General features: G+C 40.8%; 1 protein-coding gene across 3 annotated transcripts in view; it reads left to right on the top strand.

The window, feature by feature from the left end:
* LOC129680855 (ATP-dependent translocase ABCB1) overlaps nucleotides 1-11,347 on the top strand; it is a 117,274-nt gene extending 105,927 nt beyond the window's left edge. For all 3 annotated transcript variants that reach the window (XM_055612663.1, XM_055612662.1, XM_055612664.1), the window contains exons 22-28: nucleotides 462-562; nucleotides 1,742-1,882; nucleotides 3,853-4,009; nucleotides 4,281-4,478; nucleotides 5,408-5,614; nucleotides 8,655-8,801; nucleotides 9,505-11,347. In XM_055612663.1, the coding sequence (XP_055468638.1) occupies nucleotides 462-562; nucleotides 1,742-1,882; nucleotides 3,853-4,009; nucleotides 4,281-4,478; nucleotides 5,408-5,614; nucleotides 8,655-8,801; nucleotides 9,505-9,711 (1,158 nt within the window). In that variant the 3' untranslated portion in view covers nucleotides 9,712-11,347. The remainder of the gene's footprint in view (nucleotides 1-461; nucleotides 563-1,741; nucleotides 1,883-3,852; nucleotides 4,010-4,280; nucleotides 4,479-5,407; nucleotides 5,615-8,654; nucleotides 8,802-9,504) is intronic.
* Nucleotides 11,348-17,521: the final 6,174 nt, after the last annotated feature.

Here is a 17,521-nt window from a genome sequence, read left to right as displayed (position 1 = left end):
CCTCATGGTTTTGTGTCCTCGCTTCTGTTTCTTTATAGAGGGCAAGAAGAAATTATTGGTTCTCTCTTAAGGATCTAAAAATGAGTTTCATGGGCTAGAGAGATGGCTCAACAGTTAAAAGCACGGGCTGCTTGTCCAGAAGTCCTGAGTTCAATTCCCAGCAACAGCATGGTGGCTCACAAATATCTGCAGTGGGACCTGATGCTCTCTTCCATCTGATGCTCTTTTCTGTCATGAAGGTGTACATGCAAATAGAGTGCTTATATACACAAGTAAATAAATCTTTAAAAAATAAAAATAAAATTCAATTTCATAAGTCACCATTTTTTCATACAGAAAATAGCAACAAGACTAAATGATACATGAACAATAAATTATAATAGATTAATGCTACTAATTATAGAATTCAAGTTAGTTTACTGTGTTTGACTTTGGGCCTGATAATGGGTGGTCTTTTACAGATTGCTACTGAAGCAATAGAAAATTTCCGTACTGTTGTCTCTCTGACCCGGGAGCAGAAGTTTGAAAATATGTATGCACAGAGCCTGCAGATACCATACAGGTAAGGAGCCCTGAAGACTAGCCAGGGCTCTGAGGAGATTTCCAAGCAGGACTGCAGCTTTCAGGATTGCTTTTGCGAGAAGGCAGATGAAGAAAGTGCTAGAACCAACACCTGAGATTATCAAGACAGAACTAAAGAGACCTGAGTCTAGTCAGGGGCATCTGTGAACCAGTAAAGGCTGGTGACATGGGAGGGAGAAAAGAGGACAATTGTTAATCTTCTGGTGTCCAGTTGGGATAATGACCCACTGAATAGTGTGTATTTGGGGTGAAGGTTTTCTATGGAACATGAAGTCAGAGGTGTTATAAGACACTGAGGTGTCTCCTGGGGATATTTTCTGTTCCTTTCTTTCCTGGGGAGACCTTCTCTTCTCCCTTTACCCCAGCAGTATACATACGGCTCTAAAAGTGACCAGAAACGTGAGTAAGATCAACCCTGGAGTCTCAGCTTTTCCTCTAGGACAAGGCAAGAACTGGGCCTTATTATTTCCAACCACCTTTGTCATAGTCATGGCAGGCCCTCTTTTTTTCTGGAAACATTTCCATTTGAAATCTCAGGTAGCAAAGACATGAACAAAGTTGGTGGGTTTAAACCAGAGTAGGAAGGTCAAAGGGCTGCCCATCCCCACCCTGTTCCTGCCCACACCTCCACCCTCTAGATCTTTGATGGTCAGAAATTCCTGAAATGTTAATCCTTTGTAAAGCCTTCCCAGGCTCCAGACAGTTAAGTGCTTTTTCTTCCCATAGCACATTTCCCTGAATTTCCTCCACTGCGCTGATACTCTGCAACTTATCTGGAGGCCCACATGCAAAGACAGGCCCACACCCTGTCATCCACAGCTTGAGTGTTGGGTAGATGTGTTGGGAGATGTCCTATTCTTCTGGACCCCAGTGTTGTATGTCCCAAAGTAGGGGAAAGGGAGGGAGCATTCATTTGTTAATGTAAAGCAGGCTCTTCTCAGGGCTCCAGGCCCTGATAATAATCTCCTAAAGATGAAGACAGCACCAAGTCTCAGAGATGAGGCAGTTTCCTAAGTTCACACAGCTACACAAACTGGGATCAATTGAATTCTTTAGAACTGAAGTCCATAGTATCTGTCACTCTCCCTGCCAACCCACCGTGAGCTACCTGAATGACTGAGAAATGAGATGGAGTGAACGTGAGTTGCTTTTGTTCCAGAAATGCTCTGAAGAAAGCGCACATCTTCGGGATCAGCTTCTCCTTCACACAGGCCATGATGTACTTTTCCTACGCTGCTTGTTTCCGTTTCGGTGCTTACTTGGTGGCGCGTGAACTCATGACTTTTGAGAATGTTCTATTGTAAGTACTGTGTTCATATTTATAATTTAACCCTAAAAGTAAATCTAGGATGAGAAATTGTATGGTGGGGTGTCATATTGGGGATTTGGTAATTAGGAAAGTGACATTTTGCCTCTGACTGTCCATGTGGTACCACTCACACTCCATATTTCATCACACACTTTTCTACCCTGTGTTGACTCACACAGGTCTGACTTCCAAATCTGTGCGGAGACAGATAGGTTCAGCTGAAAGGTATCCAGAAGGCCCTCCCTTGGAAATGGTCTTATGTTCAGCAAGGAATCAAATGGCTCCTTTAAAGAGCTCCTGTCAGGGTAGCTACGAGGTGGGATTATGTGCCAACTCCTACCAAACCTGAGATATAAAAAGTAAAGAAGCATATATACACATAAACACACACACAAACACACATACACACACAGACCCCACAAAGTGGGAAGATTACTTAGAAACTGAAATCCCTCTTTCTCCTACACGGCTGGGTTTGTTGTTATTTAAAGAGTTATTGGTAGCCTCGCATGAGTTCCTCTTCCGTCATTTCCTATTAGTCAGCTTCGGCAAAGGATTGCTGAAGCTCACAGCTTTGCAAAAACATGTCAGGACCAGCCTTGAGCATAACTGACCAGCTTGCACTGCTCAGTGAAAGGGGACTCTGCTGACAGGAGAGAAAGACTGCTGGACTCTTGTCTTGGGAAGGAGGGTAAGGAAGAAGCCAGAAGTTTACAGGGTTCTTATTATTAGTGGCCCCTTTTCATACTTGTTTGCCTGTCAGGGATCTGACTAACTCCTTGTTACTCAGAAGCTGAAGAAATTTTTAAATGACAATGGAAGCTCTAGATTAGGACTTTCCTTCTATATTTCTGCAAACACTGAAAATTATACTTTGGTCATGGGAAGACAAACCTGAAAGAAATCACACTACGAACATCACCAAATATGCAGCTTGGTAGTCAAGGTTCTATGTGAACATTCTGAGCTTCCAAGTGGTGACAGGCCAGGCAAGACTTCTCTCTTACAGTTCAGTATAGTTAGCACTGTGACAGTTGGCATTGCAACCCAAACCAGAGAAGCCTTGTTGTATAATGTGCCAGTGCGCCATTTCTGCCCTATCTAAGATTGATTTATTCTTGCATTATAGTTAATTCAGGATTAAAAATATTCACCTTCTAACATAATGTTTCACAGGGTGTTTGTGATTATGCCCAAAGAGCAAAGTCAGACATCCCTGGACCCAGGGCATTGATTTCATCACCCTTTTACTCCAAGATTTTTGAAGCTGCTGACACTTAATGAGTCTCATTTAAATTTAAGAATGCATTGGCTTCTCAAAAGTGGCATCATAGCCAGCCATGTATCTAAAAAAAAATGTTTTCTTTATTGTGTCACGTGATTTCTAAGAATTGATATCAGCAACACTGATGTATGCACGTGTACATTACTGATTGCCACAGTTATGCTATGTAATGATCAGCAACTAAACTTCAGTGACATGGAACTCTAAACATTGTTCTGCTTGAAGTCTCTAGGTCAGTTCTCCTCATCTGGGTTGGGCATAGTAGACAGATCTCGGCTGTGGTCACTGTTGTCTGCAGTGAGCTAGCTACAGATTCATTGACCAGAATGAAAAATATAAGGGAACAAAACATATGCTGAGTCATAGGCTTGGAACTGGGAACAATGACTTCTACCACATCCTGTCCATGAGGCCATGTCACAAGGCCACTGCAGGTTTAAAAGGTCAAAAACAAATTTGTACTTCTAAGAAACTTAAACAAAGGTCATTTTGTAAGAAGGATCACAGGAGAGGTGAAAAGGGGGCATTTTGCATCATCTGCCACGCTAATGTGAAAACGTGAGGGAAAGTGACTCGTTTTATCTTTCTGCTTTATAAATGCAATTTTCCTTTAATTACAGATGCACCACGTTGTTAACATTGTAGCTACCACAGTTACTTGTCTTTTATTTTCCAGAGTATTCTCAGCTATTGTCTTTGGTGCCATGGCAGTAGGGCAGGTCAGTTCATTCGCTCCTGACTACGCAAAAGCCAAAGTGTCAGCATCACATATCATCAATATCATGGAGAAAGTCCCTGAGATTGACAGCTACAGCACAGAAGGCCTAAAGCCTGTGAGTTTCATGTTTTCACTGGGTGATCTATCCCTAACTTCTCAATGACAAGACGTGAGGAAATTTAAATTAAAAAATTATATGCTGTTGATAAGATTTAGATGAGTTGGTTTGAATAAATGTTAATGCTATATATGAACATTCATTATTTTTATAAAACAAAGTTAACTACGACAGAAGCTCCCTTCTAACCCCTGACACTACGAGTCACCGCTATTCCCTGTGTTTTCAGTACTGCTGCAGTCTGACTAAGTGTTACTGTTCTCTCTAGAATCAGTTAGAAGGAAATGTGAGATTTAACGGAGTCGTGTTCAACTACCCCACCCGACCCAACATCCCAGTGCTTCAGGGGCTGAGCCTGGAGGTGAAGAAGGGCCAGACGCTCGCCCTGGTGGGCAGCAGTGGCTGCGGGAAGAGCACAGTGGTCCAGCTGCTGGAGCGGTTCTACGACCCCCTGACCGGGACAGTGGTGAGCACGCTTTCGGATTCAGAACACTTCAGGTTTTTAATCATCCAAATGGCTGGATATGTTTAACTTGAGCATAAGCTGTGTTTTCTGAGCCTTTAAGCAAAAGCCTCTGTTAGATAATCTGACAGCCCAGGTTTGATGTCCAGTTTATGCTGAGTGTACTAGCCAGTCTATCCAGCTTCTCTCTCAGCATGCTGCTCCTCTGTTCTCTGTAGCAAGCAGGGGATGAAAATGGGATGAAAAGTCAAGAGTAGGATGCATTTTAACGAAAAAGTGGTTTGCAAGGACACAGGCTGAGGAAAGGTTAAGGAAGAGGGGACTGAGAAGTCATGAAACAACATGGTAATTCGTGAGCTATTTCCACCACTCACTCTTCTCCCCATCAAGTGTTGATGGGAGCAAACAGTTCAGCATGGCTGAAGGATGGTTAGAGAGGGATGTGGAGACTGAAGTGGATGTGACTATGAAGAAAATCCAGGGAAAAAGAGGCAAGGAAGAAGAGCAGCAGAAATGGGAGACAGTTCAGGGAACTAGTTAAGAGGAGGCCTAATCATGGCCAGGATAAGAGAATACGACTGACATAGAGGATATCTTCTCTAGTACAACAAAACAAACAGGACTCCCAAAGTAAGATGGACACATGCTGAGGGAATAATCAGGATTCCATATGCGGCAAAACTTTGAAAGCCTGTCAGAAACTATCTTGGATGCTGGGCCTAACAATTAGAGAGGCACTGACAGACAAACCAAAGTAAAGTGCATTGATACACATATGAGAATACAGTGAGTAACCCACTATTTTATATGTCAACTAAGAGATTAACCAGAAAGCCATTTCTTTAATCTCATCGTAACCCAAGAGTTTTAGTAATTTTGCCAAATCTGAATTGTGCTGGCCCTGAAGTTGATCTATGATCCCTTGCTCCTAGTTTCTAGATGGCAAAGAAATAAATCAACTCAATGTCCAGTGGCTCCGAGCACACCTGGGCATTGTGTCCCAAGAGCCCATCCTGTTTGACTGCAGCATCGCCGAGAACATCGCCTATGGAGACAACAGCCGGGTCGTGTCCCAGGATGAGATTGTGAGGGCGGCCAAAGAGGCCAACATCCACCAGTTCATTGATTCACTGCCTGACGTATGTACCTTGAGCCCAATAGTTAGCAACCCCTTTAACTTATTCTTTTAACTTATTCTTTGATGCTCCCCACCCCCTTTCTGGGCATGAAACCCAGGGCAAATATGTTCAAATACCCCTATGCCTGTCATCAGAAACTTAAAAGTCTGCTTGTTTAAAAGGTAAAGAGAAATTACCAACCAAAATACATTTTATTACCATAGAAGCATCTGTCCATACTTCTTATCCCACTTAAGGCTTATGTTTACCTAATCCTTTACCTGTCATTGTGAGGAAAGAGCAGAATATTAGACACATTCAAGTATAAAAAGACAGGAACTTTGAGGACCTGAACAGTCATTTAGTTTGTAAGCTTGAGGATCTACCTGTTTCAGGCCTGGAGATACATCTGAGCATCTTTTCCCAGGCAAAGAGTAACTAGGCAGCATATAGTCTCCACTGTGGCTTCCCTGTTGCTGCAGAGGGAACAGGCATGGTTATTTTGTAGCTCTCCTCAAAGATCCAAATATCACTATGGAATCAGGCTGGACAAGAGACCTTCACCCATGCCAGAAAGAAGGCACTGTAAATAGAGCCAAGTCACTACCATGGCTATGGTATTGTATGATCTACAATTGCTGTGTCATCCATTGTAAGGTGCAAAGCTATAATCTTAAAGTTGACTGTCGTTGAAGGTTGAAGTTTAATATTGATTTTTCTTTTAGTTAATCAGTGGTTATTCCTAAACCAAATCACCACACAGAGACTAGGATGTATTTAGTTAACCTAGAGTACAATGCTGGGCAATGATTACTCCATCCTAAACCTCCAAGCCCGCATAGCTTCCTCCTATTTAGAATTTCCAACATTATACTTACTTCATCCCTCCTCATGGTTCCAGGTTCTCTCCTGCTGAACTCTTCTCTCTGACTCCTCCCACTTACTTCCTTCTCCTCCTCTCCGGACCTGGATGTCTCACCCTATTCTCTCCATTGCACAGCATTGGCTGGTTGTTTTATTGAAAATACAGAGAACAAATGGTGACATATTTACACAAACTTGACACAGGTGATGCTTAGAATAAATATCACAATGCAATGTCCAGATTGAAACCAGATAGTGGGGTAGAGAAACCAGCATTTGAATGAACACGGGTAAATTGTATACATTCTAAAACAGTTGACTATCAAAATCTCCCCTGAGCTGTTGTCCTGTAGACTTTTTGGAGTTCTTCTTGTAAGTTAGATAAATTGAACCTCTCACCTTCTTAGGTCTTATTTTTTAAAATGTGTCTTACATAAATAATACACACTCTCCCATTATCACTAGTTATGTTCATTATTACAGGAAGTGCCCCACAAGGATCACTGTGAGTCCCTGTGGGTCTGGCCAGGCTGCACTCGTATTGAGCAGAACACCTGGATTCTGAGAGAGACACAGTGTTTTATTATTATTATTATTATTCTAACTTTTTAAATATATTTTTAAAATTTTTTCTTCACAATTTATTCATTGTATATCCCAATTGAACCCCGCTCCCTCAACTCCCCTAGTCCCACCTTCCTTCCCTCTTCTCCTCATCCCCTTCCCCTAGTTCACTGAAAGGGGGAGTTCTCCACTATTACCATCTGCACATAGCTTGTTAAGTCTCATCAGGACTGCTTGGATCCTCTTCCTCTGTGGCCTGGCAAGGCTGCATCATCAGGGGCAAGTGATCAGAGAGCAGTCAACTGAGTTCATGCTAGAGTCAGCCCCTGATCCCCTCACTCAGAGATCCACATGGAGACTGAGCTGCCAATTGGCCACATGTGAGCAGGGGCTTTAGGTCCTCTCCATGCATAGTCCTCCATTGGTGCATCAGTCTCTGTAGAACCCCTGGGCTCAGAAACAGAAAGACAGGCATAGCATACATTCACTAAGAAGTGGATATTAGCCGTATAGTATCTACAGACCTAAAGAAACTAAACACTAAGGAGGACCCTAGGGAGGATGCTTAAATCTCATTCAGAATGACTAACAGGATAGACACCAGAAGTGGTGGAAGAGAGGAAACAGGATGGAAGTCTACTATAGAGGGTCCTCTGAAAGAATTCACCCAACAGGGGATTGAAGCAGATGCTGAGACTCAGGGCCAAACTTTGGGCAGAGTGCAAGGAGTCTTATAGAGGAAGAGAGGGGTGCGATTAGAGGGACATGGAGGGGACAGGAGTCCCACAAGAAGACCAACAAAAATAATACTTAACTTTTCAAAGTTAAATAATAAAATACAGTTTCTTATTATCTATTAAAATCATTTAATTGTTGGTGATAGTTCATAAAAACGAAGACCCAAATGCTAATACCTAAGAATTTCTTCCGTTTTTTTAAATTTAGAATACTTCACAGGGTTATGAATAAGACAAACTTTGATAATAATGCACAGCTGTTTCAATTTCCTGCCAATGTTATCTTAAATGTAATGAATCCAGGGAATGAAAGTTAATACCACTACAGTATTCCTACACTTATAAATTATGGTCAACTCACAATAAAGAATATGGTTTTAAGGTATCTATTTTTCAGAAAGAGGACGTCAGGCATAATAGCACACATCTTTCACCTCACCACTTGTAAGACTGAGATGGGGGTTGAAGGGTTCAAGGCCAGCCTGGTCTATGAAGTAAGTGTGAGACCCTATTAAAAGAAAGAGAGGGTTAGCAAGATGGCTCAGATTGATCCCCTCAGGAAGATCTAACCATTACACATTGTCCTGTGACCCCTCCTCCCTCTCATAAAATGTAAAAACACATAAATAACAGGGACATTAAAATCTACCATTTTAGGACTTTTTTTTTCTCCTAGGAACCCGTTTTAACTTGTAGACCTAAAATTTCTAGTAATTATATATAACATTATTATATATAGTAAGTCATAGGACTGATTTTTATACTTAGATTTTGACTATCAAACCCATGTTTTATATTATATGATTATGTTTGTTAAAAAATTATATATTCTGTGATCAAACTGTTTGCACTCTGCCATCTGCTCTATTTTCATAACAACCAAATGCTGTTCACAGAAATACAACACTAGAGTAGGAGACAAAGGGACTCAGCTGTCGGGTGGGCAGAAGCAGCGAATCGCCATCGCACGTGCCCTTGTCAGGCAGCCTCATATTTTGCTTCTGGATGAAGCAACGTCAGCTCTGGATACAGAAAGTGAAAAGGTAAGGATTGAAGTTGGGTTCTAAGTTGGGTTCTTTCTCTGCCTTAGTAGAGAACACTGCTCCAGCTAGCTGATGGTTGCTGATGTTGGCACCCAGTGGAGTTTAACTGTGTCTGTAGCTGGAACTTAGGAGGCCTTGATGATAAGAGACAGGTTAGTCATGGCCCCTTGTGGGCCACGGTGCTCTGCCTATAGGCTGCATGCTGGCAGCAGTCTGCTTCTGCCAGCTACATCTCTGGAGCATCCCATGGAGAGCGGAGGGTGAGACGAGGCTGGAGTCTGGCAGTGCCCTAAGACAGCTGCTGCTGCTGCCACCTTCCAGCTCGAGAAAGGCTGACAGTTCAGCTCTCTGAAAGGCAGATGGTCACGAGGTTTTTACCTGCTATGTCTTTGGCTGCTCCAGCTTCCTGAATGTGCTGTGGAGCTGAGGCCTGCCCTTAGGGATGTTGTGTGGCAAGGCACAGGACTGTTTTTAAAGGGGGATGGACTCTATTTACTGCCCTTACCTCAATATTAGATTATCCCTGTCAAGAACTCATCCAAACCGAGGTTGACTTCTCTGCTGTGACAAATACCTTGGTTTCTAATCTCTGCTTTATTTCACCATCACTACTGCTGAAGGATGGAGTGTAAAAATCCTCAGGCTTGTTATGGAGGGGGAGGACTGTTTTCGTCATTAATTCTGTTGTGCGATTGTGGAACAGGTTGTCCAGGAAGCCCTGGACAAAGCCAGGGAAGGCCGCACCTGCATTGTGATCGCACACCGCCTGTCCACCATCCAGAACGCAGACCTGATTGTGGTGATTCAGAACGGCAAGGTCAAGGAGCATGGAACCCACCAGCAGCTGCTGGCCCAGAAAGGCATCTATTTCACAATGGTCAGTGTGCAATCGGGAGCAAAGCGCTCATGAACTGTGACCATGTAAAATGCTAAATATTTTTAATATTTGTATTAATATATGGCATTTAATCAAAATAAAAACACTGTTTTTTTAGAATAGCCAGTTATCTATTTCCTGTCATATGGAAAGCATTTAGTCCAGTTTAGGGCCTTCAGAGACTTTGTTCTTAAAGGAAGAGAAATAGATACACCATCAAATGGAGAGTAATAGTTTAAATTACACTATAAAATTCATAAAAGAATTAAATGTTTGATAATATATACTTTTATTTATACTTTCTCATTTGTAACTATAACTGATTTTCTTGCTAAACAAATTATGTGTGTGTCAAAAATTACTGAAATGTTTGTATAAAGTATATATATATATATAGTGAAACTGAATATTCATATTCTTGAGTTATCTTGCTCAAAATTCCTATGAAATGATATATTCTACCAACTGGAATATTGTACATAATTTTAGCTTGTAAAAATTAGCCTATTCTGAGGTGGTCACTCTATGGGTAAAGTGCCTGAGACACAGGGTCCCTCAGTTCAGATCCCTAGCACCTATGTAAGCAGCAAAGTAGGGTGGTATGCATTTGTCATGCCGGTGCTAGAGGCAGTAACAGGCAGGCCCTGTGGTCTCAGTGGCCAACCATCCTAGCCAAAATAGGGAGTTGAGCTCCAGGCTCAGTGAGAGGATTTGTCTCAAAAATAAGAGGGAAAAGCAAGTGAGGACATCTTGATATCAGAGTGAGTCTGACCCTTACATTCTCCTGTGTAGACAAGTGTACACACGTGTGCACTCATGCAAACACCGTATATGTATTAGTATGTATTTATGTTACACACACACACGGTTATTAGAAATTGAAGAGATAAAATAAGAAAGGTAGAAGAGGTGCCCATAAAACCCATCAAATAGTGCTTCCATCAGCTTTGTCCAGAGAAGTTTCTTTTTGAGGTGGTCAGTGGTGACTGCAGACTCTTAACTAACTAAAGTCCTGAGAATAAGGTGACTGTTAAATGTCCAGCCATAAATGAGATATTTGTGTTACTCCTTCCAAAGCTCGAAGGAGCAGAAAGAATATCGGAGCCTGAGGGAGGAGTGGGAAGAGGTGTGCAACCCTGACTTACAGGCATGGCATGGCCGCTACGTTCCTGAACCTATAACTATGATTTTTTAGTAGGGTCTGTACAAGACTGGACCTATCAACACTCTGGCGTCAAAGGGAAAGGGCTTCATCTCACTCCAAGGGTTTCTATGCACGTAATGGTTGACTGGAAAGAGAAAGATATTTTTTCATTGGTGTAGACACTGGTAAGGTGTCCATCTACCTATAAACAGACCCTCACCTGTGTTTCTGAAGACAATCCCAACAACTTATTAAGTCTCTCTCTCTCTCTCTCTCTCTCTCTCTCTCTCTCTCTCTCTCTTTCTCACACACACACACCCAAACAAACAAAAACAAAAACATTACAGGAGGACTAGCCAGGCAGATAAAGGGTATTAACAGGAGTGACAATGGGGCAAAAGAGGGTACCTGGCTAAATATGATTGAAGGATGTTATGTACATGTATGGAAACACCATAGTGAAACTCATTATTATGTATACTTAATATATGGCTAATAAAATATTTTTAAAAAGAAGAAAGAAAATATCCCTAATTGCAAATAAGAGGGTCTTATAAAGAAAAGATCCTAAGGACTCTAACTGAAAATGCTTAGATATGATAAGTACTTTTAGTAGATCAACAGCTTTGCTTTCTTTGTTTGTTTGTTTTTTGTTTTTGAGACAGGATTTCTCTGTGTACTCTTGGCTGTGCTGGAATCACTTTGTAGACCAGGCTGGCCTCAAACTTATAAAGCTCTGCCTGCTTCTGCCTCTGCCCTTGCCTCCCTGAGTGCTGGGATTTCAGTTGTGCACCACCACGCTCAGCTGATCAATAGTTTTTCTATACACCAGTAAGGAACATGCTAAGAAAAATCAGGGAAACAGTTTCATTCACAATAGTCTCAAAATAACTAAATATATAAAATAAGGAAGTGAAAGACCTCTATAATGAAAACTGAAACACTGAAGAAAGACCTTGAAGAAAATACTAGAAGAGGAACGACGTCCCCCCCACACAGATCATCAGATTCATCTGGTGAAGATGGCTGGCTTACCAAAAGTGACACACAGATTCATTGTGATCCAAATCTTAAATTCAGTGAAATTCTTCGTGGAATTATAAAACTCATATGGAAGCCCATAGATCCCAAACAGCCAGAACAGTCCGGAGCAAAAATTACAATGCTGGAGGTTTCATAATCCCTTATTTCAAGTTATGCTATAGGACAATGCTAACCAAACAGTATGTGTTGATACAAACTGGGGCATGTAAACCAATGGAATACAATAGAATACCCAGAAATAAACTCATTCAGGTACCCTATGTGACTTTTCACATAGGTATCAAAAAACACAAGTTGGCAACATCTTTTCAATAAGTGGTTCCTGGAGTACTTGATTTCCACAGGTGTAATGACAGTGTATCTTTCATTGGTTCTCTGTACCAAAATAACAAAACACATCAAAGGTTTGAATATAAGACCTGAGACTTTGAAATTGCTAAAGGAAAGTAAACATAAAACACCAAAAGATATAAGCGTAAGTCAGGACATACTGAAGTGGACTCTAGCAATACAGATAATTATCGTAAGAATTGATAATTGGGATTGCATGCAATTAAAAAGTTTCTTCACAGTAAAAGAAACACTCAACAATGTAAAAACTTATTTTACAGGATAAGAAAATAGTCTTTTCCAGGTAGGCATACGACAGAGGACTAATATCTATTAGGAACTATATTATATTAGAATTTATAAAGAACACAAAATTACACACACACAAATCAGTCAAAAAAAATGGGCATAGGAAATAAAGAGTTACCAAAAGAAGCCCAAATGGCCAATAAATACAAAATATTCAACGTATTTAAAACTCATACGTAAACACAAAAGACATGAAATAACCATAATGATCTTGAACAAAAAGAACAAAGCTGGAAGCATTACAATATCTGATTACAAGGCGTTATAGACCACAGTAACAAAAACAACCTGGTGATAGCATAAAAACAAACACAAAGACCATTGGAGCAGAAAAAAAGGTCTCAGGACTAAATCCATGCATCTTTAGCCCACTGATTCTTAAGCAAAGTGTGCAAAGCATACATTAGAGAAGGGAAGCTCTTCAGCAAATGGATATGTGAAAACTGAATATTTACATGTGAAAGACTGAAACTACACCTCTATCTCTCACAAATCAAAATCAATTCCCAGTAGATAAAACACTATTTAATGTAATAAACACCCCAAACTTTGAAAGTACTTGAAGAAAGCAGAGGGGAAGTGCTTTAACATGTTGGCACAGACAACAACTTCCTGGATGTGATGCCAGTTGCTCAGGAAATAACCATAAATTAACCAAATACTAATACATCTAATTAAAAAGTTTTGCACATCAAAAGAAGTAGCCCAATGAAGAAACAACCTATTAAGTGGGACAAAATCTTTTTTATTCATTTATTATTTATTACAATTTACTCACTTTGTATCCCATTTGTAGGCCCCTCATCTCTTCCTGGCCCCACTCCCCCTACCTAATCACCCCCTCCCCTCATCACACCCTATGTCCCTCCCCTAGTCCACTGATAGGGGAGGTCCTCCTCCCCTTCCCTCTGACCCTAGCCTATCAGGTCTCAGCAGAACTGGTTGCATCCTCTTCCTCTGTGGCCTGGCAAGGCTGCCTCCTCTCCAGGGGGAGGTGATCAAAGAGCCAGCCACTGAGTCCATGTCAGAGATAGTCCCTGTTCCCCTTACTAGGGAACCCACTTGGAGACTGAGCTGCCATGGGCTACATCTGAGCAGGGGGTCTATGTCCTCTCCATGCATGGTCCTCAGTTGGAGCATTGGTCTTTGCAGGACTTCCTAGACCCAGATTTTTTGGCTCTTTTGGAGTTGTGGAGTTCCTGTCCCCTCCAGGTCTTTCTATCTCCCCCTTCTTACATAAGATTCCCTGTACTCTGCCCAAAGTTTGGCTATGAGTCTCAGCATCTGCTTTGATACTCTGCTGGGTAAATTCTTTCAGAGACCCTCTGTGGTAGGCAAACAAGAGTTTCTTTGTATAACCTTGGCTGCACTGTACTCTATAGACCAGGCTGGCCTCGAACTCAGAGTTCCACCTGCCTCTGCCTCCCAGTGCTGTGATTAAAGGTGTATGCCACCACTCCTGGCCTGCAAAATCTTTTCTATTTGACAGATGGTTACCAATCCAGATTATATAGGTCACAAAAAAGCAACACTGAACCAAAGTAATCCAATTTCAAAATTGACAAATAATCTAAATAGACATTTCTCAAAACAAAAAACATGTGACAAGACTCCAAGCCCCCACCTCCAGTGTATTTGGGAATTTCTTGCCACACTTGTCCTTATTGTGATTTATAGGTTTTACAGCTGGAGAGGGCTGTTGATTGCTTTTCTCTCTTGACTGCATGCATATAACCTTCAAAACCAATGAGAGTTAGCCTCTATAACTGGTCAGAATGCAGAAAAACAACTAACTGGGGCTGTGCAACTCCATGTGATAAATCTGCAACACAACCCTTACACCATAAGCTCAGGGAACATCATGGACACGGGAAGAAAGATTGTGAGAGCCAGAGGACCAGGAAGTCTTCTTTGAGAGTGTATCTTCTAAATATGACAGGTACATCCATGGAATCTCAACCTTATGGTCTCCTAAACAAAATCTGCACAATGACAACACCAGTTGACATACCAACATGGATGGGGAAAGCTCATGTGACCCTGCTCCTAGATGCAGAGCTACAGGCAGTCGATGGGAACTGAGAGAGGGAGACTCAATCTTCTCAAGGGGTAAGCACCCAATAGGTTAGCCAACCCCAGGCTGTCAGCCCCAAGCACACACACAAACATAAAAGCAACCCAAAATGGACTCAGCAGGCTGTATTTATTTATAAATATGTGTGTATACATATATACATAATAATAATTAAGGATGAAGAAGTCATGAAAAGTGGTTATGGGAGGACTTGGAGGACAGGAAGGTAAAGGAAATGACATACAGTACTCGTGTATGAAATTTTAAAAATATACATTAATTAATTAAAGAGAAGAATGGAATGATCTCATTTTCTGGAAAATGGTTGAATGTGGAGACCATGAAAAAAAAAAAATAAGCCAGACTCAGAAGAACAAATACAGCATATTTTCTCTCAAATTCTGAAAATATGGGGAGATGATGCAGGGGCAATGAGAGAGAAGGAGGGATTTAAAAAGAAAGAGAATAGGATCCTTTCTCCCATCTGCAGATGTATGAGTGCTGAAGGGGTGGCTCTTTGTGTGCTAAAAAAAAGAACATGTTCAAAGTATAATGATATACGTATGAAATATCACAATGAAGCCCACTACTCTGTATCTCAACCAAAAACTCATATGAGTAAAACATAAAATGGCTAATGAATAGATGAAAAACAATTACCATCCTCAATCCATCATGAAAGTATAAGTGAAAATATGCTGAGACTCCATCTCACCCAAGTTCAAATGGCTATCATTTTTAATAAGAAGAAACAAGAATAATAGATGCTGTCAAAAATATGGAAAGTAAACAACCTTTATACACTGTATAAATGTAACCACCATGGACAACAGTGTATAGATTCATGAAAATATTATATACAATTACTAGGGCTGGAGAGATGGCTCAGTGGTTAACAACACTTGTTGCTGTTGCAGAGGATCTTGATTCAGTTCCCAGCACCCCCATGATGGCTCATAACCATCCATAACTCCAATTCCAGGGGATATGACCTCCTCTTATGATCTCCAAGGACAGCAGGCACGTATGTGTGCACATACATACAGGCAGACAAAACACATGAAATAAAATAAATCTTTATAAAATACAATTACTATTTGGTCCAGCCACATTATTCCTAGAACATAACCAGAGGAAATGAATTCAACACATACCTTAGTTACTTTTCTCATTGCTGTGAAAAAAAAAAAAAGGCTGGCAGAAGCCACCAAAGGAAGTAGTTTATTTTGATTCATAGTGAATCCAATCCATTGAGGCAGGAAGGCATGGCAACAAGGGTCACATGGCATCCAAAATCAAGAAGCAGAGAGAGATTAATGCTGGTGTTTAGTACCAGCTATAAGATGTGGAAACTTTAGAGACGACAAAAAAAACATGACCTAACAGGAGAAAGAGGATTATTAGTGACTGGGAGGGGAAGAAAAGGAAAGGGAATGGTGGTTGGGAAAGGGTGAAGGTGAGGGTCAGTGTGAACAATACAGGATACATATACATATACAAAACTGATATAATATATACTTAATATAATATATAGTACACAACATAATATATATTTGTAAACATATTTATATACAATATTAAAATTATAATTAATATTATATATAAATATATGGTATATTTATAATTAATATAAATATATTATGATATAAATATATATTATGTACTAGAAATATAAGATAAAATAGATGTTATATTTTATATATGTGAACAATAAGGATATATAATATACAGTATATGAATATATTTGTACATATTTTATATAGAATATTATATATAATATATACTTATATATCATGTTTTTATATATTTACAATATTATATATATATATATATATATATATATATATAATTCTACAGTGAAACCCACTGGTTGCTACATTAATATGCCATAAGAAGTATCACAATAGGGGCTGAGGGGATACAGTTCGGTAATGTGTTTGCCCAACAAGAATAAGAAAAACCTGAGTTCAGTCCCCAGCTCCCACATAAAGAGGCAGGGTGAGGGAATGTGCTTGTGATCCCAGTACTGGGTGGTGGCGGGAGGGAGAGGAGAGAGGCAGACTTGCCTACTCAGTGAGCCCCAAGTAACAATGAGAAACTGTCAGAAAACAAGGTGGTCAGCTCCTGGGAAGTGACATCAGTGGGGTCCTCTGGCTTCCACACAAACACACACAAAGAAGTAAAACAAACAAAAAAAGAGTTATGCATCTCACCAAGGAGTTGGTTCCTCTTAACATCTAGAGGTAATATTTGACTTTGCCCCACTCTTACCCACTTAAAGGGTAACAAAAAAGCAACTCGCCTATAGTCACGATGGCTTAGTTTTCCTGAATACAGAGGAAGACTGAAGTCTTCTCCAGCATGATGTCCCAGGAGCCACCGCTCTAAAACTGAGTGTAAGTAAAATCAAATAAGAGACCAAAACTGTTAAGTGGCTGTCAGAGTCTCTTTCCCTCAGTGCTCACTGACTTGTGTTCCTCTCACAGAAGCTGCAAGTGATGAAGGGAGTCGGGGAAGGGTGACAAAACTGGCTTTTGGTGCCTTCAGACTGGGTGCTGCCCAGTAGCCTGAGTATTCCTACTCAACAAGGAATGGTTCGGCTTTGAGCTATACTACCTTAAACCCACCCCGAATGTAAGGAGGTGGTGGTGTGGTTACTACCATTCACACCTGCGTTGGTCTTGGCTTGCATATTGCTGATCGTCCATGGGGTGAGTATGGGTACCAATGGCAATGAGCCACTTGATGTTGGTTGAAGCTGCTAATAAAACAGATAGGCTTATAAAACTGATTCCTTGTGCTCAAAAGAGTGAGTACACAGACATAGTGACATCCGACCAGAACCCACAGGAATAACGGTCCCAAACAATGAGGAGGTCTTACACAAGCTAATGATTTATGCCAAGTACATTTTGGGGGTGGGAGGGTTGAGACAGGTTTTG

Source organism: Psammomys obesus, unplaced genomic scaffold (genome assembly GCF_907164565.1).
Source record: "Psammomys obesus unplaced genomic scaffold, mPsaObe1.curated_primary_1811, whole genome shotgun sequence".
Taxonomy (NCBI): domain Eukaryota; kingdom Metazoa; phylum Chordata; class Mammalia; order Rodentia; family Muridae; genus Psammomys; species Psammomys obesus.
This window is presented reverse-complemented; position numbering and strand designations above follow the sequence as displayed.